This window comes from Anguilla anguilla, chromosome 18, assembly GCF_013347855.1.
Source record: "Anguilla anguilla isolate fAngAng1 chromosome 18, fAngAng1.pri, whole genome shotgun sequence".
NCBI lineage: Eukaryota > Metazoa > Chordata > Actinopteri > Anguilliformes > Anguillidae > Anguilla > Anguilla anguilla.
In genome coordinates, this window is record NC_049218.1 from 18841817 (window position 1) to 18861648 (window position 19832).

Genomic DNA, 19832 nt, shown 5'->3' on the forward strand with positions numbered 1-19832 from the left:
AAGCTTACCGGTGCAAATAGGATGATGTCATCGCTGAAATACTGCTGCAGCAGTAAATCTGCAGTGAGAGATAAATAAATAAATAAATAAATGAATGAAAAAACGATTGAATTTATTTATTAAAATGAAGTGACAGGGAAAGGACAAATTTCTAAGATGAAAATGAAGAAACCTGAGCCCAAGTCCAACATCCAGAATGACTGATAATGAGATTAAAAAACCCCAAATCTTCTTTTTAGACACACTTCTTCAACTGTATCAGAATTAAAAGCAACAACAGCAACAATAAGAGAATGGTAAATTTACTATTTGGTTCCAGTTTCAAAATTTTATTATTGTGATTTCTTATTGATGGTATACAGAAAATAACCTGAAAGTGTATTCACATTTGCTAAGGGTTCCTAAGTAGTCACAGGATATTGTCAGTGGTTGTTCCATCTTTATGAAACTTTCCACCGATTTACATTCATGTTAGACATTTAGCAGATGCTCTTATCCAAAGAAACTGACAGTTTTTACCTAGTATATTGTGAATGGATTTTACGTAATATTTATTTATACAGCTGAACATATACTGAAGCAATTCAGGGTTTAACCTGCAACCCCTGGGTTACAAGCCCAGTTCCCTGACCATTATACTACACTATCACCACTACAAGTCAAAGGAAGACAAAATGTTACTGAAAAATATCACTATCACATTTTGCAAACTGAAATTAGGTTTTCTGGGGTGAAACACAAATGCATTCATTTTTTGCATTCAGCATAGTTCAAATTTATATGTGGACACTTAGTTAATCAGTCAATACCTCTTGTAATAGTTCTCCAATATTGCTTGTGGTCCGTACAGGATATGACATCATGAGGACCTTTCCTGGCTTATAGATCCTGATGGCACGGACACTTTTCTACAGATCTGAAAAGTATGCTGTTAAGGACATGTTGTGTAGTGTCCATTTGTCTCTGAATAGTTTACTCCTCACATGATTCTTGAGTTGCGTAAATCATGTGTGATAATGCTGTTTCCAGAGCTACGTCACACAGACAATTTGAAGGTTTGTGATGCACAGACATTAATTTTCTGATGTAAAATTTGCTATCATGATTCCATTTTCTAATGTTAAGTGTTAAAAACTGGACACAACACTGGTGTTTATCTCAAATTAATGAAGGAAAAGGACAAGGTTGTGATGCGAAAGGTGTAGGTTCCCAGATCTTTTGTCCCCTAACAAAAAGAAATATATGGCCTACATTGGCATACATAGATATGTATATGAGCTATATCCATGCAAGTTCAGTATTGCTTTTCCTAGTAGTCTGTAAGGTCATGGAGCATTATTGTATATTATATCCATTTTGGTCTTAAGTTAGGCTAATGGATACATAATTATTTCCTATTCAAACTATTACAGAGAATTTCCAGGAATGGGCTGCAAAGTTATTTTTCACAAGGACCTTCTACATAGTTTAGCTCAGTGGTTCCCAAACTCGGCCCTGGGCCCCCTGTGTATGCTGGTTTTTATTTCAACAAAGATTGCAATCCCAGAATTTTAATAAGCAGTAACTTTTTCTTAATTAGGTGAATTTCATGTTTAGAGGGATTATTTACCCTCTTATGCTACATTACATCAGAAATTTTTGATCAAATTAAAGACTGAGGTGAACCAATAGGCTACTGACTTGTGAAAGCCACTTGGCCACTAAAACAACCAAACTGGAAAAAGGAAAAAAATATGACATAAATTCAACATTATAATATGTTGGGGGGGGGGGGGGGGGGGGCACCACTTGTGTATCTTATACTGTAACATAAGGGCCAGAGAGGTTATCATACAGTTTGGCATTGCACTGAGATACTGAATAAAGATTTGGCTCCAATTAGATATCAAGACAATTATTAACTGATTTTCCTTTTGTATGTTGTAATATAGAATTCTTTTCTCACATATATCAAGGATACGAGCAGACACATGTGCATGTGTGTGCACGTGCAGGTGTGTAGGGTGTTCTTAAAATGAAAGCACACTAGGATAATACATACCATATGCACAGAAAATGCACAGAACTTTCAAACAGAACTATTAATGTCATTTAATGTACAGTCCGTAGCTCTGGGAGCACCTAAAACCAAAACAATTTAGATTATAGTGATATTCAACTTGAATTCATCGTTAAAACCGTGGCATAAAGGTATACTGTTTTCAGTAATCCTGTACGAAATATATTTTGGTATACAGTTGAGGGATCAAGATATGTTTGCATTGAAAAGCCACACATCACAGGACCTACAGCCTATTACAATATAAATCTAACAATCCCAACAGCTGAGTCCAGAATGGATTGCTACAAGCATGCCATTAACCTAATCACATTGTAATCAAGATCACAGAGTAAATGACTAGAAGCGAGTCTGAAACCAAACAACCATATTTACTTTATTACCCCGATACAATCCAGGTTAAGACTGAAGTGGAAAGAGATCTGGAAATACATGTTCCAGTTGTTTCATTTTTATTTCTCTCGCAGCCAGCACCAAACCCCCTTCAGCCTTGTTACAGATATAATGAGTAAACAGTGAGATAAATGGTGATGCGGCTTTGTGCTTGGGAATACAGCCGGCTCCCTGGGGTCCAATCACACCGAGTTGCGGTGCTGTACAGAGGGATATTGCACTTCAGCGCTACCGTCAGCCACTGTGATTCTGAACAAAAACCAAACGTGAAATAAATAAGTACCGGCTAATGCAGCTCCACAGCTAATGGACAAGTGAGTGGAAGTTTTACATTCTTTACTTTTTGTTCTGTTGCGAGACTCTGAGGTTAAAAAAAAGCACTCGCTTTTAACTTTTAATGAGATTTTTTATCACCCTCATCAACTCAGTACCTGTACCCAAATGGTTTAGGGTCATGACACCCCCCCATCCCACCCCACCCCCGGTTAATGTGAGAAACCTCATGCATTAAAGATGAAGAAAAGCTTTGGCCTGTCTTCACCTGACCACCTTAGTTTCAGGACGACAGTAGCTGGCACAGCAGTTTTGTGGTTTTTCAGTGCACACCCGTGGCCTACAGTCAGTTAAACAACACACTCAGTCTCCCAGGAGCCTTTGCTCCGGTCTCCAGGCGGCCGCCAGCCTTTGGCATTTACCATTCAGTGCTGTCGTCTGGTGTTGCACACCTCTTATAGATCAGTCTTTCCGGTACCTGACTTCCTGTGTCAGGAACTCGGGCGATACCACTGCCGTACTGGAAGGCACCGTAGCTGTGAAAAGGTCACCGTTATCCTGCCGTTTCTTTAGGAGAACTGACTCTCTTAAGCCTATGAGGTCTATTCATTATTAAGAGAATGCCGTTTGTTGATTCAGAAGGAGAACTGCAGAAGAGCTTTCCTCTGCACTGCACTTACAGAGCAGAAACTCTTAAATCTACAGGAGCTAATATCCACATCAGTAGTAGTTGTAGCATTTAACAGTAGTAAGTAGGACTAGTAGGAGGAGCAGTAAAAGGAGATATGCAAGTTCCTTGTTTAGCGCTAATCTTCAATGACAACAGACTGTAATCTATTGATTCTTGTTAGTCGGCTACATAGAGTTTGTTCCTCAAATTCCAAACTATACATTAAGTTTGAGTCGGCCGCTCCAAAAGTTAAAAGCATTCTACTTCTGTGGCACAATTAAAACGTACCAGTAAAGCACAAAAAAGAATTCAGCAAAGTTACGTTGAGCAAAGAACAGACAAATGTCAGTTACGTAAGAGTGAATAGATGACATGTTGTTATAACATTGATTGGCATGATATTTCACCATCATGAAAATAAAATATAAGCACTTCTATTTGTAACGAAGTGGAATTTTACTTCCTCTGTTAGATAGGCAACCACATGATTATAAGACTAATCGATTGTTAAAGGAAAAACTGCGAATGACAGTCCTTAGTCAAGTGTCAAAGAGAAACGTGCAAGCTAAAGCAATCGTAATATATATCTCTTTTCTTTGTAATGATTAAGCTTGAACAAAAAAAACTGATATCACTTAATAACCATTAATTTGGCTCATTGAAAGAAAACATTGAAGGCCGCAGACAAATTTTCCCTTTTCTCTTGAAATAAATGTCAAAACAAGGAAAATTAGTGCAAGAGGTAATGGTGCAATTGAATGATCTAAATTGGTAGCAGATGTCACACACAAACTAATCCATAAGAGGCAGGGCCAGGCTGTCCCAAGTGTTTCGCTTGTGCGATCAAATCGATAATGTGGCACCGACAGCAAGTTCACTCTGCTCTATATCATGTTTCTTCACAAAGAAAGAAAGAAAAAAACCTCTCTTCATTCACCATGACAACAAATGCTTGATGGCCTGGTTGCCAGGCTGCAAGGGTCAGCCTTCAGTGCTGGGCCTTTCCAGTGAAGCCGAATCCAGACTGTATAAAAACAACAGAAACGAAAAAAACCAAAAAACCCAACAGCAGAACCATCTGCGCATGCCTTTTAGTTTCGAGCACTGAACCGCCTCTTCCGAAAGCGTGCCCCTCTTCCTTGATTTGTACGGGTGTTCCCCTTAGCCGGTTCGGCCTGTGACCGCGTGCCCTCCGCACCGCTACGCTGAGATCTAAGAGGTCTGTGAGCTGCGGGCGTGGCCGTCCGGCCTCAGGGCGGCGGGGCGACTCAGCGGCCCCGACGGGACCTCCACAGGGGGCCGCTCCGAGGGTTCGTTCGGCAGGTTCTCATACTCACTGCTGTCCTCTTCCTCCTCCTCCTCCTCCTCCTCCTCCTCCTCGTCCTCATCTTCGTCCCCGTCCTCCCGTCCCGCGGCGTGCCTGTCCAGGGAGTCGCTGCTGGACCCGTCCCCGTTGCCCAGGTACTCGCTGACGCCGGCGGCCGAGGGCGAGGCGTGGCCCGGGGAGCCCACCGCCTGGGGGCGGGGCAGGTAGACCGGGTGGGTCTCTGGGCGGAGCTCCGCGGGGGAGGCCCCCGGGACCACGTCAGCGTATGTGGGCGGGGCGTCTGAGGTATCGGGCCTCTCCGGGCCGGGCCGCTCTCGGGGTAAGGCCATCCGGGACGGGAGCGAGGGGTTGGAGTCGTCCACCGGAACCGGTCTCTCCGGCGCTGCCGCGGCCTCTTGGAGTCCTGAACAAGGTCAGAGTTAGGGTTAGGGTTATGGTCAGGGTTAGGGCCAGGGTCAGGGTCATGGTCATGTCAAGGTGTCAGGGTCACGGTTAGGGTTAAGGTTAGGGTCATGGTTATGGTAAGGGTTAGGGTTAGGGTTATGGTTATGGTTATGGTCAGGGTCATGGTCATGGTCATGTCAGGGTCAGGGTTAGGGTTATGGTCAGGGTCAGGGTCAGGGTTAGGGTTAGGGTCAATGTTAGGGTCAGGGTTATGGTCAGGGTCAGGGTTAGGGTCAAGGTTAGGGTCAGGGTTAGGGTTACCACAGCAAAACGCACAGCTAGGAAACTGTCATGCAGCTGGACCGCCATGAGACCAAAGTCAAACTGGGGGGAAATGGGGGGGATAGGTAAATATGTAATGGCTGCGTTCTGCTGTAGATGTAATTTGAATGAGGTATCCAGCACTTGTTGTGCCTTGTATCATTGTCTTGATGTTGTAGCTTGTAATGCCTCCTAGTTTGACTTAGCATAGGTTAGGTCAGAGTAATGTTCACTGTGTGAACTGGACTAAATGTGTTCACGGCTATGAATAACTGTACAAAAAGTATTGTACCTTATCGGACCTGTGTTTGTAGTGACCTTTGGTATGCACTTATTGTACGTCACTTTGGATAAAAGCGTCTGCCAAATAAATGCAATGCAGATACGAGCGGTGCACAAGAGCTTACTTCTCTCTTCCTCCGCAGTCTTTCGTTTCCTGAGAGCTATTTGCTGTTTGAGTTTATTCACTTCTTCTTGGACTTTCTCTTTCACACGTTCGCTCTGTTCCACCTCCCCACACACAGCCTGCGAAGGCAGAGAATTTTCAAAGCAACTTCTCAAGAGCTCAAGGAATTTCCCTCACGGTAGAACTTTACAGACTGTCAGCAAACATAAATAACCCTCCAGCTAGTCTCTACACATCTCCACTTTCTATGAAAAATAAAACCCCAGTGGTCACAATCAGCCATACAAATAATTAATATTTTGAAACTGGTCTAGTTTCTTATGAAGGCTACAGCCATACGTGTGCCATTTATTTGCGTATACAATAAACACAATAAAGGGCTAAATGTCATTCTAATGATGCGTAACTCACCTGAACTTTGTCTTGTAATGCGCTGTATACCTGGAAGATTGTTCTGATATCCTTCATCACCCCATCTTTGTCAAAGAACTCTGCCCTGCAACATTCCACATTTTCAGAAACGAGTGAATACTATTAATTTCATTCATAGGCCCATTCAATTCTAAAACAAAACATTATAGCATGACCAGTGGCTTTGCAACATGTTACTAACTGAAGCAAACCAATGAGGAAGGCACTCCCTGACTTGATTTAAAAACACCATCATATAAATGATGTCACACTCACAGCACTGTAAAGTTTTTAAAAGAATGCAACATGAAACTTTCAAAAACTGACATTTTTCAAAGACCACATATAATGAATAAAATGTCACTGCCAGTGACTCGACACCAGCACCGGCTATTCTGAACAAACCCGCTGGATTTACTGAACCCAGCAGAGATCCCTGATGTCATGTAAAACATCTGGACATTAATCCCTTTAACCAGGATTGTCCCAAAGGTTTCAGGGGAGGGGCCAGGCTATGGGGTGTGCGGTCAGGACAGGAGAGCTCAGTGGGGTCCACAGATCTTCTATCGGGTTACGCCTGTCTGTCATCGCCCCGGTGACTTCCGGCCCAAAAACAAGTGGCCTCACTCACCCATGTTCCTTGATGACCTTGGCGTAGTTCCTGGACGTGTTTGGCACAGAAGACACCTTGTACTCTTGTTGGCTGGTGTTTCCCAGGTTAGGGATGCTGAGAGGGATTCTCTGGTTATACCTGCTGGGGGAGAGACACAGCTCAGTCTCACACTGTCCACTGCCATAGACACACTGTCAATCAAACAGGTCAACGCACTACGCATCTGATGATGCCACGAGCCACCATGTTGGGGAAACTTTCCGACTTTGATACCATCAAAACAGAAACTAACAATAATGTCTGTGAACAGAAATCTATTTTCTAGTAGGTCCCTATCCCATTCTGTCCTGTCACAAAAATTCCACACATTGAGAGCACCTGCACTTTAATCTCCCTAAGGAAACTGTCCAAAAAGCCTTCTGCGATCAAATCTTTCCTCTCTGCAGTAAAACTTCTGCCCTGCGCTTGTTACGAAGTTAACAGCATCACATGTGTTTGTTACCATGACTCTCTCCAGGTGAGGACGGCCTCCAAAACTTCCACAATATTAACAAATAAATATTTCCCCCTTTTTCCCCCATTTTTAATGTGTTCATTTACACAGCTGATAAAATGGAGAGATCCTGGGGTCTATGCATAAAAGCATCAATCTTAATCGTGTTTAATCAAGTCTGCAGAAGGCGATTTATTAAGATGAACGCGCAGACGCGCAGAGAGCAGAAGGGAGACTGACATAATGGGCCTGATTTCTGTAATCTGTCCAAAGAAACTGAGAGTGCCATTACACGACCATGCCCATCTGCTTAAATGCAAGCGTGGCGATGTGTCAGACGCTGACAGCTGCACCGAGGCGATGCTGCCAACGTCCTTAAAGTAAGCCCCGCGACCTGCATTTAAAATCAGCTTTAGCTAATGGCACACTTTCAAGCATCAGGTATTGGGTGCCTCTGCTACAAGACCTAAAGTCCACCTATGCCCTCTTGTTTTGTTTTTTTTAATTACTGAACTATATGAATTTAACGATTCCCATACTTTGAGTGCCTAGAATAACGTTTATTTAAAAAGGCCTTTCAGTTGCAAAGAATGTGCCAGGTTTCCAATCCTTTTTGCGCAGCAAAATAGGATGAATAAAAATCAAATGCATATTCATTCCGAGCTGACGCATAATGCCAGGGAGAGTGAACCAAAAGCAGTGGGTGACAGACAGGCTCAGACTCCGCCCATTCTCAGAGCCGGGCCCCAGGCCTACCTTCCGTTTGGCCTGAAGAGCACGTACTCCAGCGCGTGCGTGGAGCTGTTGGCGGTGGAGATGAAGCTGAAGAGGAGGAAGACGAGGTCGGGCACACCCAGGATCTGGCTCAGCTGCTTGTGGATCACCAGCTCCCTGAAGGACATCTGCTGCTGGGTGTTCCGCCGGAAGCGGTACCAGCCAATCACGTTCTGCGGGGAACGGTGACACGGAGCTTCAGCTTCACGGCTTGCTTGGGGTTTTGGTTTCTTGTACGGATTCAATTGACACAGAAATGCTTGGATGTCCTAGGCAATATGTAGCTTGCCAGATAAAACGGCTTAAATAGCCTTCTAACAATTATATGAGCTCATTCCCCAATTTTGCCCAAGTATTACCTTGGTGGAAATGTGCAGCAAACTGCAACTTGATCAGGAATTTAAATCTGGACTAAAAATCTAAAATGTAATGTCGGTCCAAACACAAAACTGGCACAGGTTTGTGTTTGGACCGTACAGGCCTCTGTGACAGTCGCACTTGAGTATGATGCTGGGCTGTAACTGCACACAGCCCACAGGAGGGCAGCGGAAAGCACACTGTGGGCTCTGGGAAAATTTCAAGAACTTAATCAAATACTGAGTGGGGGACAGGGCGGACTTACTTTTCTTCTTTCTCTGAGGATTCTGTTGAGACTCTCTTCATTAATTTTACCCGCATAGTCATAAAAGCTGGAACAAACAAGCAAAATAAAAGCCTAAATTATGGTGGGCCAGCTACAATCTCAGCACCACAAGAGAGCTCCTTTAAATAATGCTGTCAACGGGAAAAAAAAATACTCTTACCTAAAAAGATGTGTACAAGGCTCATGGTTCTGGATTTCTGTGAAGAAAAGAGCATTTTTGAGTTCTGTCGAAAGACATGCCAGGCATATCACAACAAGTCTGACTGTCAACACCTTGAAATGCTTGCAGATAATACAAGGCTTTGAGGCTCTACCCTCAAAGAGCATTGTTATACTAATGCAATACAGGCATGCACTCTGAAGTTGGACAGATTTGGTTACTAGAGTTAAGGTACACCTGCAACAAAATTCAGATGCAGTCACACAGAAAGCCTAAGAATAAAGCATAAAGGCCACCAGTCACAGTGTCCCTGTTACAGTCAGGACTGACACTGCCCTGTGGGACTCACAGTCACAGTGTCCATTACAGTCAGGACTGACACTGCCCTCTGGGATTCACAGTCACAGTGCCCACTGCAGTCAGGATTGACACTGCCCTCTGGGATTCACAGTCACAGTGCCCATTACAGTCAGGACTGACACTGCCCTGTGGGACTCACAGTCACAGTGTCCATTACAGTCAGGACTGACACTGCCCTCTGAGATCCACAGTCACAGTGCCCATAACAGTCAAGACTGATGCAGTGACAATGACAATACAGACACTATTCAGGAACACAACTCCAGTCACCAGCACCAGCAAGTTTAAGCCCAAAACATACTACAAGGTAACCAACATCAGTGACAAGACTGCCAACTCAAAGTAAGCCTATGAAACACTGCAGATATCCTTCCTAATCCTCCCAAAGTTTTGAAAAATGTAATGATAAATATATTTCACAAATATATGCAATGCTTTTTTACACTTCACTACCTGAAAATGGCAATAACGTTGTGTATTCTCCCATGTAGTCTAGCAAAATCTTTATTAGCTAAGTAGTTTCAACACATTGCTGTGTTTTTCCATTTCTGTAAGGGACAGAAAGCTGATGACCTTACAGCTTATACGAAAACACCTCCTGAAAACAAAAAAAGAACAATTTTCTAACAAGTGTTCAGGAGATGAGCGCAGGTCCTTACCTACTACTTGAACAAATTCTGTGTTGCTGATCTGTGAATCATTGATGCTAAAAGTCTCCTCTTGCCTCACTTCTCCCAACAGAAAGCCTTCCTACAAAAGAATAAACAAATAAAATAACATTGCTTCTGCATATTGAAAACACAACTTATATGTTAAACATGAAAATGAACACTGACAGCAGCAAAACAGAACACATTCAAAGGCATTTTCTGCAGCGTATGTAGCGAGACCATCCATAGCCTTCTCACTCCATGCCGCTGCTGCTGGAAATGGTGCTGATGGCCAGTAGGGGGCACTCTTCCCTAAGTACCAAATAAAATGAAGCAACCCCCCTCCCCATACTGTACAGCAAAAGATACCATCCTTAGGATGAGATACAACCATGATCCCACAGTTTGAAAGGAGTAGGAGAAAAGGGTAAACCAAAGATCCTCACAAAACTGGCCCTCTAAATCTGCTCACTTAATCACCCCCTACAAACAAACAATCCCTGCATTCTCCACCCACTTTCATTCCCCAGGTCATCAATGAAAATGTGAAGTCATTTTTCAGTTGACCTATCTGGTTACAGAAACTTAAAACAAAAGAAATAACTAATGAAGCTTTAATTTTTTCCCCCAGTAACTATCATCAAGGAAACAGACAATAAAGATTACATTACATTACATTTATTTGACAGACGTTTTATCCAAAGCAATAAGAGCATACCGAAGCGCACTGGAACAACTACAAAACACAAGTCTGATAAGACACAATACTCATTACGTAACAGTTATCCATAACCAAAGGTTTCCCATAGTAATCTGTCATAGACGCTACTTAGGGAACTCTGAACCTGTTAAACCTCTTTAATGCTACAGATAGTGTAGTTTATGACTCTGAAATTCTGAATGGTCGGGTCAAAATGTAGTGTATAATAGATTTATAAACTTTATTTAATTTTGTGTTTGTTTTGGCATTAATTAACCCAATTCCTTCCAACTGCAGTGACCTAAAGATGACAACATTTAATTTACCAATCAAAAAACAAATATGCACTTGATAATTGTTTTAGAAACATTTATGCTATCAGTGGAAGTAAAGTGCAACAGTTGCTTTTTGCTAAATTAATTTGCTGCTACCAAAATGTTTCAATATACTCTATTATGTCTAAGCATTAGCTTACGTATTGCCCACACCCAAGTGATGCACAATCGAGTCACTTTTGTCACCAGCATCCACAATTCTTTAGACATGAAAAGAATGTGGTCAAGCAAGAAACAGCCTCCAACGCATGACCAGTAATTCTGGTTAAACCATGCCAAATACAGACTATATATGTAGCCACATAAGTGATACAATGATGTACATATAGGCTACATAAAACTAAGTCTTCCAGATTCAGTGTTAGGTATCCGCTTGTACATGTCAAATAAAAGTGCTGGATGGCTACATAAAATCTATGTAAAATAAAGAAAAATATCTTAGGGATATGGAAATCATCAAGCCAGCTTACCATCTACATCACGCAATGCAGCCAAGCCAAAGGCAAGTTCTTAACCAGCTAGCAACAGCTTATATCAGGACATAACCAAACACACCCCAGGCTAAATTACACTTTAACAACAGGACCACCACGCATACCCCAGGCTAACTTACACTTAACACAACTGCGCAAACCCCAGGCTACACTTTAACAGAAGACAAGAGTGCACACACCAAACTAACGTACAATTTAACAGGACATAACCGTAAAAACCCCGAGCTAACGTACTCTTTCACATCACAAACAGTGCACACCCCCGGCTACACTTTAACAGTCAATAACCTTGCATAACCTAGCAAGCTTCCCCTTGCTGCTACGCTGGCTAGCGAACTACCTACGGAAATGTCTAACTTGAAGCAACGACTTGACTTGAAGCTGCATACTTATTGAAATCTTAAACATGTACCAGTTAGCTAGCCAGCCAGCTATGCAACCAGCTAGAAACGAATTACTATACCACTACTTTGTCGCCAGTAAAGTTACTGTCACCAGGTAATTAACGTCACACCACAGATAAACAAGAATACCGACAGGACACTTGGCGATCTCTCATCTCGGCTCGTTAGCTAGATTGCTAACTGTGTAGCTAGCTAGCTCTGTCACTGTGTCAGGTGCAGGAAGATGACACTGTGGAAACTCGATAGCGTCCAGCCGTGATGGATGGAACTACCAAATAAATCAAACAATGATATTTAGTCTCCTCTGTTTAAAAAAGGGTGTTTTGGGTACTTACGTGGTCGGAGTTGCTGTTTGCGCTGTGGTAACAGACAGAACTGAAAGTATAACCCGAAATGGAAGCCGCCATGATGAAAACATCCCCACCTGTCCCACAATCTCTTGCGGCTGCATGACTACGTGCGTCACAAAAATCCGGAAGCTTTGGCGTCCCTGGGAAATGTAGGAAGGTTTACATTTAACGGCATCCAAAGATCCTCGAAATTTAATCTAGTAGTTTAATCTAACGATTCACATGTGATTTGAAATGAATACAGGTAACACGTCAAGTCTGCAAGTATTATACATAAATTGTATTAAAACATCTTGTTTATCCCAATTTAGCAATATCCAACTAACTAGTGAGCATTTGATATTGTCGATATAAAAAGTATGTATCTTGATAAACTGAAACTGTCCAACGATATACCTAAATATTCAAGCAATTAATTGCAAACATGATAAAACTAATACCTGTTTGAATATGAATATTGAGATTTAATGTCTAAACATTCCTGTAGTTTATATTCTCTTTAGTAATTCAATTATCACATTGGACAGCTGTTTGCTACATAGACTGTAAATATACTTTTTTTTTTTTGCGTGCAACAAAATTGTCCCCTTTGTCTTACCGTAGTAAAAGCTAGGTGGTTGGTAGGAGTGTTGCTTACTTGTCAGTATGGATTCCAACGGGAGTGCACATGGTAATCAGGATACGATCAAAAGCGACGAAGAACAATATCTTGAACAGGATTTCACGTCTTCAGAGCTAGGAACTAAAGAGTAGTGAGTACTTCTGTTTTAACTGTCATACTCCCCTACCCGATTAGCTGGGTAAAACTTTGAATATAGCGCTATGATAGGTAAAGCTAGCAAGCAAGTGAATTGAGGAATGCAACGTTATCGTGCAACCCATTTTATACTAATCATGCTTAGGTCTGTGAATATTTCTGCATTTTCTAATACGCAATAACTTACCGTCAGTGAGTAGTACTTTTTTGCAATGCAAGTTGGTTACCTAGATGCTATAGCTAGCGCCAGCAAATATACACATTATCAGTATGTTAGCTAGATTAGATCAGCTAACCGGTTAGGTATAACTCGGTTTGGAAGCGCTGACTAAAAACAGAATTAGACTTGACATGTATTTGCCTTTCTCATTAGTTGGGATGATGTCTACCAAAGAGATTTACGGACCTACAAAGACATCGGGGATGTTGGCGAGATATGGTAACGTGTTTCTAATTGTTATTTGTTTAAGAGTCATACATACATATTGATGTCAAGATAGTTTGCTCGGCCAAACGAATTCTAAAATGTAATTTCTCTGTGTGTTCGGAAATACTGTTATAGGTCCTGTGAAAGCGTTCTCTAATTTAAATGATACATTTCCGCACGATAACTGTACCGGTGAGCATATAACTACTGCCTAGCACATTGATTTGCAAAGCTGTTTGCAGGTTCGGCGAAGAGAGCATGCACCGCGTGATCAAATGCCTAAGGAAAGAAAACGTCCCAGCCGATGCTGCCGTACTCGACATTGGAACAGGGAATGGAAGTCTACTTGTTGAATTGGTACTATTTTAGGACCGCTATTGTGCAGTTTCCCCTAGGTTAAATCACATTACTGGCTCGTGCATTTATTATTGAAAGCAAGTCGCTTGCTTGTACTGCAGGCTAATGCAGAAATAACTGACCTGCAGTACCACCTGCTGTACAGTAATGCCTGTTAGTTTTGTTGTATTGTAGCATATACACGTCAGTAAACCATCCTTTCAGAGTTTTGGGAAGATGGCTCAAGATCAGTATTACATTATGGGAGTTAGTGTACTTTGTAAAATTCAGTTTAAGCCAACTGTGGAAATATACTTCCTTATCCTTTCAGGCTAAATCCGGATTCACAAACCTTACTGGAATAGATTATTCTGCTGCTGCTGTAGAACTTGCCAAAAATGTGCTGGAGCAAGATGATCTGTCCAATATAAAAGTTGAGGTAGGTCCATGCTCAAATATTCCAGGTCCTCTGTTTTTAGACCTGGCATGGTTTTCTGTCTTTGTGCTCCCATTCTTTATCAGAGTAATTAAGATCAATAATTTGGATCAATACATTAGAGTACTTTTTGGGTGTTAAAATAAGAGTTTTGTGTTAAATGTTTTTACCAACAAATTGCATCCACAGTTTTTTTTGTTGTTGCAAAAAACCTTTGCATTTGCACATTGGGATCTATGATTAAAAATGGAAGTATGTGCTGACAGGAATGACAGGACCACAAATGCATTCCTGCACATGAAATGATTATTGACTGTAATTGTAATGTCATGCAAATATGTTCATAGAGGCAAAATTTATTCCACAAGTTAACAGTTGGTGGCAGTCTTAGTCTTTGACAAAGATTATTGTAGAACGCATTACATTTGAATATCCCTGTGATTCTTCTACTTTACTCAATATTACACCATAACCAATGTTAAATAACAAATGTAGGAACATGATGCGGTTACTAAGAATTCTATGTGTATTTGCCTGTTTACAAGGCTCTGACCAGGCAAACTCGGACACTTTAGAAGCTGATTGGATAAATCCTTACATGATATTGGGCATACATGGCAGCTAATTGATGTGTAAAGCTTAAAAGATTCTTAATTTTAATGTTTTCCAGTGTTCTAAATGTGTAACATAAACTGGAAGTTGTCTCAATTTATATGTATAGTTGTCATATACGTACAGACGGGTTTGCAATTCACCATAAAAAGTAAAAACCTGAGCATGCTATGAGCACCGCTGACACGTGAGGATACTGTGTGAAACCCTTGCAAACTAGAGCCCCTGCTTTATTCAGATGTGACAGATGGATAAAAAAAATCTTTAAATAGCACATTTCTGCCATTCCGTATTAGATGAAAAAATATATATGCACAATATATATACAGCATATGCTCAGCTATTAATAACTGCGTTCATAAGGGCCTTTTGCATCTAGACTGTGCACCAAGCCATCGTACGTTTGCTCCATATCAAGTGGCCTCAGCAGCTAGCAGCACAATTCATCTTTCAGAACATTGCTGTGTGTGTGTGTGTGTAGGGGGGGCTGAGGTCTTCCATGTTTGGGTTGGGGGAAACACAGGAAGCCACCAGTTCTGCCCCTTGAATTCAGACTGGCCCATCGCCTCCAGCACAGTCATGGCCCCTGTTTTCTGTCACGTCCAGTCAGAGCGTGCGGTTCGCTCATGCGCGGCCGCTGCAGCGCGTATCCTTCATGATCGCGGCGTTCGCCCTTTCCCTGTGAAAGAGAGCTGAGGCCTGGCAGTGCGGTAGCGAGGTAAATATTGACCGTGGTCGGGTGGCCGACCCGCGGGACCGTACGCTGGAGTGCACTGACGTGCGGTTAACAGAGCTGCAGTGTGTATCCCCGTCCTCCACATCGCGCCTCCTGCACATCGGGTAGGAAATGCAGCCTGCCTCCCCTGAGCTGGGGGTTGTATAAAAGCATACTGTGTGAACGAACAAAACATTTCTGCTGTGTAAGTCGCTTGGCATGAGAGGGTCTGTTAAATACCTGCATGTAATTTGAATGTGAGGATGTGCGTGATCTCTCTATCCCAGCATCTGCCCGTTTCAATCAAGTCTGAGTCACTTTTGAGCATTATTCATGTGATCTGGGTCCAGTTTCAGGTGCGGCTGGTTTTGTTAAGAGCCTCAAACGAATGCTGAAAAAGCTAGTGTTCCAAGCTGCACCCAAATAAAATCCTAACAAAACAAACCTAAGATTTTTTCCTTTCATATATGTATTAGGCTACATAAGACATGGGGAGCACTTGCTCGTAATATTGCCAAGGTAAAATACTTCCAGTTAAATCAAAAGGTTCAACCGTAAGCAAACATATATTCAAACATAATGTGTTATACATGATATACTGATAATTAGTGGCCAAAGAAAAAATGCACACGTTTTTTTTTTTTTTTTACTTTTGGCCAGTGAAATATAGCCTACTACATGGCTTGTGTGGCCTTGTTGCTCCTAGACATTGCCACTTCACAATAGCTGTACTTTCAGTTGACCGGGGCAGCAAAAATGTGAGGAACTGGCATCCTATAGCCGTGCCACGTTGAATGTGACCGTAGTCACCTTAAAGTACGAATTATTCTCCTGCCAATGTTTGTCTATGGAGTTTGCATGGCTGTATGCTTGGTTTTTATGCACCTGTTAGTAATGGGTGTGGCTGAAGTAGCTGAACCCAGTAATTAGAAGGGTTGTTCTCATACTTTTGGGCCATGTAGTGTATCGTCCATGCATAAAGCATGAAGGGCAAAGTTGGGGAGATTTAAAACGGGCAGTTGCTTTTTAAATTCATGCAGCTGTTTAAAAATGTACAAAATAATGATTTACTGTTTAAAGGAAGGCATGAGGTACAGTTTATGAATGTAAATTTCAAGGAAGTCGAGCTTGTTGGTCCTAATTATTTCTGCAGTCCTGCACATAAAGACTGTCTGTGTCTGTCTGTTCTGCAAAGGAGGTGGATTTCCTGAGTTGTGCTGGGACGCTGACTGGGTTTGACGTGTGTATCGACAAGGGCACTTTCGATGCCATTAGCCTGAACCCGGACAGTGCTGCGGATGGGAAGGCGCACTACCTGAAGGCCCTGCAGGGCGCGCTCACACAGGGAGGCCTCTTCCTCATTACGTCCTGTAACTGGACCAAGGAGCAGTTGCTCCACTTCTTCAGGCAGGGTGGGTGGCTTTCTCTGCAGACAAAAAGTTATTAAATTAAGTAGCAATAATCCATTTATCTCTGACAACAACAACGACAATATGGACTTCACCAGTGAAGGAATGCTCAGTGACTGTACACTGCAGAACACAAATGGCCACTCTATTGCGACCATTCATTTCTTCATTGCTAGTATAAAAATAAAAGAAAATACAATATTTGTTTATATATAGCTAAGGAAAAGGCACCTTTAGGTGTTAAGTTTAAGCACACGTACTGCCCAAGTCTGACAAAGAGGTTCTACTAAACTTGCTGGACTTTCCTGGAAGTGTTTTAGGTCATTGTGTGAGAACAGTATATTCAAGAGTACCGAAGCAAACATTCAGCTGCTGTAACCTTCAGTAACACCCAAGTTTCTGTTGGCACAGGAGCAAAGATCACCTGAACCCAATGTGTCAGCCTGACAGTCTCTGCCTGTGAAGCGTTCAGAGTTATAAACCAGATGAGGCACTGGCAGGCTTAGCAGTAATTTATGTGTGTATTTTAGTGCTGTAGTTCATAACAAGTGTCATGGAAACCTTTCCAGCGTAATGCTCAGCAGTTCCAAAGAATGGTACAAATACTCTGACATCAAGCCAGATTTCTTTTGAAAAAAGATTGTGTGACAGGTATGTCCTTTGTGTCACTAATGCTGGGTTTTTGTTGATTCTTTCTTGAAGGGTTTGCGTTCCATCGAGAGCTGCCCACGCCCAGCTTCATGTTCGGAGGGAAGACCGGCCACAGTGTGACAGCGTTAGCCTTCAAACGTGTGCAATGAGAGACACGTCCAGGATGTGCCGTCCATTACAGAGACGTTTCCATGGATATTTGAGTAACATAGTTAAAATGTGAAAATTGGTGCCTCTGGACAATTAAGTATGAGGTTTACAGTGCCTAGCTGGCATTTATTTATACATCAAATGGAAACACACACACATCATTTTTACTTTTCTGTAAACCTGTTAAGTTATGCAGTTTCTTTTTAGAAAAGCTTGAGTTTCTTGTTATGGCAAGACAACAACAGGTAGATGGATTTTCAGTCCAGGAAAAATCCTTTTAGATACATTTCCACTGTCTGACTGCCATTTGTAATGACCTTTGTATTGAGGGTACCAGAATCATACACAGTAATAATGCTCTGCCTATTTAATAAAATTGGCAAACGAATAAAATTCAGCAACCAAGCAGGGGATTTTAAAAGTTGTTTAATATTACTGAAAATTGCATTTGTGTATGCCTGTGAATGCCTTTGTGCTACAAATACCAGAGTTGGACGTTCTACTGCTGTGCATATTTAAACATGCAGAGAGAGGGGAAAAGAAACTGCCATCTGCCGTTTTGCCTTCAGTTTCTGAACAAAACAACAATGTTGACTTCAAAAAACTGAAGTCGCAAGAAGCAGTGTTGCCAGTTCAGGGTTCAACAATAATGTTTGCCTGGGGCAAGTACAAACAGGTGTGGAACAAGTGAAATGACAGCTCAGGGTTAAATCACAGTTCAGTAAGGACAAGTCTCCATTTGTCACCTGTAAATGAGCACAGGAGCAGAGCTGTGAGAGAAGATAAGACAGGGGGTCATGCTGGGTTCTGAGACCCCTCTCCAATCATATATTATTATTTAGTGTTTGGAGTAGATTCAGTTTTAAAATCTAATTCTTGATCTCAGATGACTTTTTGTGGTTGTTTTTTTTACCTGATGATACCGGATAAGTGAAATATTATTACAGAAGCTTTATGTTTTTAATTAATGTAATGCCCCAGCTAACCTTTGCCATAGCTGGGCGAGTATAAATTTAGTTTGGGGAAGTCGATTTCTTTAACACTTGCCTGAATAAGGAAGTGTGAAAAACATTCATGTTGAACCCTACAGGTAGTACCAACAATCTGCTCATCTTATTTTCACTAAGATGTAAGCTAAATATGGGCTATTCCCTCAAATTTCTTTCTCTTTGGGTGCTGTGGACAGAGACTGTACAGGTACCTCTGCCAGTGGTGGTAGAACAGTAGGTGGTGGTGTTGCTCTGTCATCCTCCATTGTCGGGGCATAAGAAGGTGAATGGCCTTTGTGTTCTCTCTGTGTCAAAACTTGCATTCTGTGGATTAAAATGCATTCCTAAACCATATAGTATGTGAGTAATGTTATCCAGACCCATTGCTTCCTTTTCACTAACTATTCATGGCTTTTATGACTTTAATAAAAGGGCATTTGTGGTGTATTGGTTAAGTATCTACCATCAATGTGCTGAGAGATGGATGCATTGGATGGATAGCAGGACATCTTGCATTGATTTATTTAGTTAAATGCCGATATTAATCATTGACAGGATGAGTTTGTGAAACTGCATTTGGGTGGCACTGAAATTCATTTCATCTCTTTTTCCCAGTTGGTATTGTAAACCAGAAGTTACAGGTGCAAAAAAACTAAAAGTAATGGAAAATGTTGACTGTCTGATTTATTGCAAGTCCCTTTGCAATAAGTTTGAGGTTTCAGCTTTTTAGTCTCATTAGCCTGTAAATTGTCCTTTTTGTTTCTATCTGAACTTTTTTTTTAAATGTTAGATTTTTTTTTTTTAATGAATAATGGCTGAGATAAAAGTAATATAATCAGGTCTGCAAGTTTTCCTTAAGGATAAGTGGCTAGTTATCACTTTTAGATACCTGTAATGCAGGTAAAACCTGTATTTTAAAGTAGGTTTTTGGCCCTATAAAATGCAAACTCTAAGGCTGAGTTGGCAGCACTCCTGCAAGTGTTATATTTCTGGTACGTAGTTTCATCAAAACATGTTGCTTTTCCACCATGCAGCGCATGAAATGGCAATTGAACGGCATTCAGGATGTGGAATCGCATGTGATTTCCGAAGTCAATTCCTCATAAATCACTCAACCACAGCTCAGAAAT

The 19832-nt window shown here is 41.7% G+C and overlaps 2 protein-coding genes across 3 annotated transcripts; one reads left to right on the forward strand and one right to left on the reverse strand.

Moving 5' to 3' along the window:
• Positions 1–2411: 2411 nt before the first annotated feature.
• On the reverse strand, positions 2412–12349 carry LOC118218044 (BRISC complex subunit Abraxas 2-like). Of its 2 annotated transcripts, none has more exons than XM_035400413.1 (9): positions 12206–12349; positions 9947–10037; positions 8928–8964; positions 8747–8813; positions 8107–8297; positions 6876–6995; positions 6245–6329; positions 5835–5952; positions 2412–5125 (listed from the first exon to the last, which is right to left on the reverse strand). In XM_035400413.1, the coding sequence occupies exons 1-9, from the start codon at positions 12275–12277 to the stop codon at positions 4608–4610; spliced, it is 1299 nt and encodes a 432-aa protein (XP_035256304.1). In that variant the 5' UTR covers positions 12278–12349; the 3' UTR covers positions 2412–4607. The 2 variants fall into 2 exon arrangements, with proteins under 2 accessions (XP_035256304.1, XP_035256303.1); XM_035400412.1 differs by having other exon boundaries at positions 6876–6998.
• A 470-nt stretch (positions 12350–12819) lies between these two features.
• eef1akmt2 (EEF1A lysine methyltransferase 2) lies at positions 12820–19056 on the forward strand. Its single transcript, XM_035400414.1, has 6 exons — positions 12820–12972; positions 13351–13416; positions 13647–13761; positions 14072–14179; positions 16699–16915; positions 17615–19056. Exons 1-6 carry the CDS (start codon positions 12866–12868, stop codon positions 17710–17712), a joined length of 711 nt encoding a protein of 236 aa, XP_035256305.1. The 5' UTR covers positions 12820–12865; the 3' UTR covers positions 17713–19056.
• The last annotated feature ends 776 nt before the right edge of the window (positions 19057–19832 follow it).

Bases quoted from the DNA above. Each gene is read 5' to 3' on its own strand.
- LOC118218044 (XM_035400412.1), bottom strand. From the start codon at position 12,277: ATGGCGGCTTCCATTTCGGGTTATACTTTCAGTTCTGTCTGTTACCAC. The intron at 10,038-12,205 runs GTAAGTACCCAA...ATTCTTTTGTAG, and splicing joins CAAACAGCAACTCCGACCAC to GAAGGCTTTCTGTTGGGAGA. The intron at 6,330-6,875 runs GTGAGTGAGGCC...GGAATGTTGCAG, and splicing joins AAGGTCATCAAGGAACATGG to GGCAGAGTTCTTTGACAAAG.
- eef1akmt2 (XM_035400414.1), top strand. From the start codon at position 12,866: ATGGATTCCAACGGGAGTGCACATGGTAATCAGGATACGATCAAAAGC. The intron at 14,180-16,698 runs GTAGGTCCATGC...TGTTCTGCAAAG, and splicing joins TGTCCAATATAAAAGTTGAG to GAGGTGGATTTCCTGAGTTG. The intron at 16,916-17,614 runs GTGGGTGGCTTT...TCTTTCTTGAAG, and splicing joins GCTCCACTTCTTCAGGCAGG to GGTTTGCGTTCCATCGAGAG.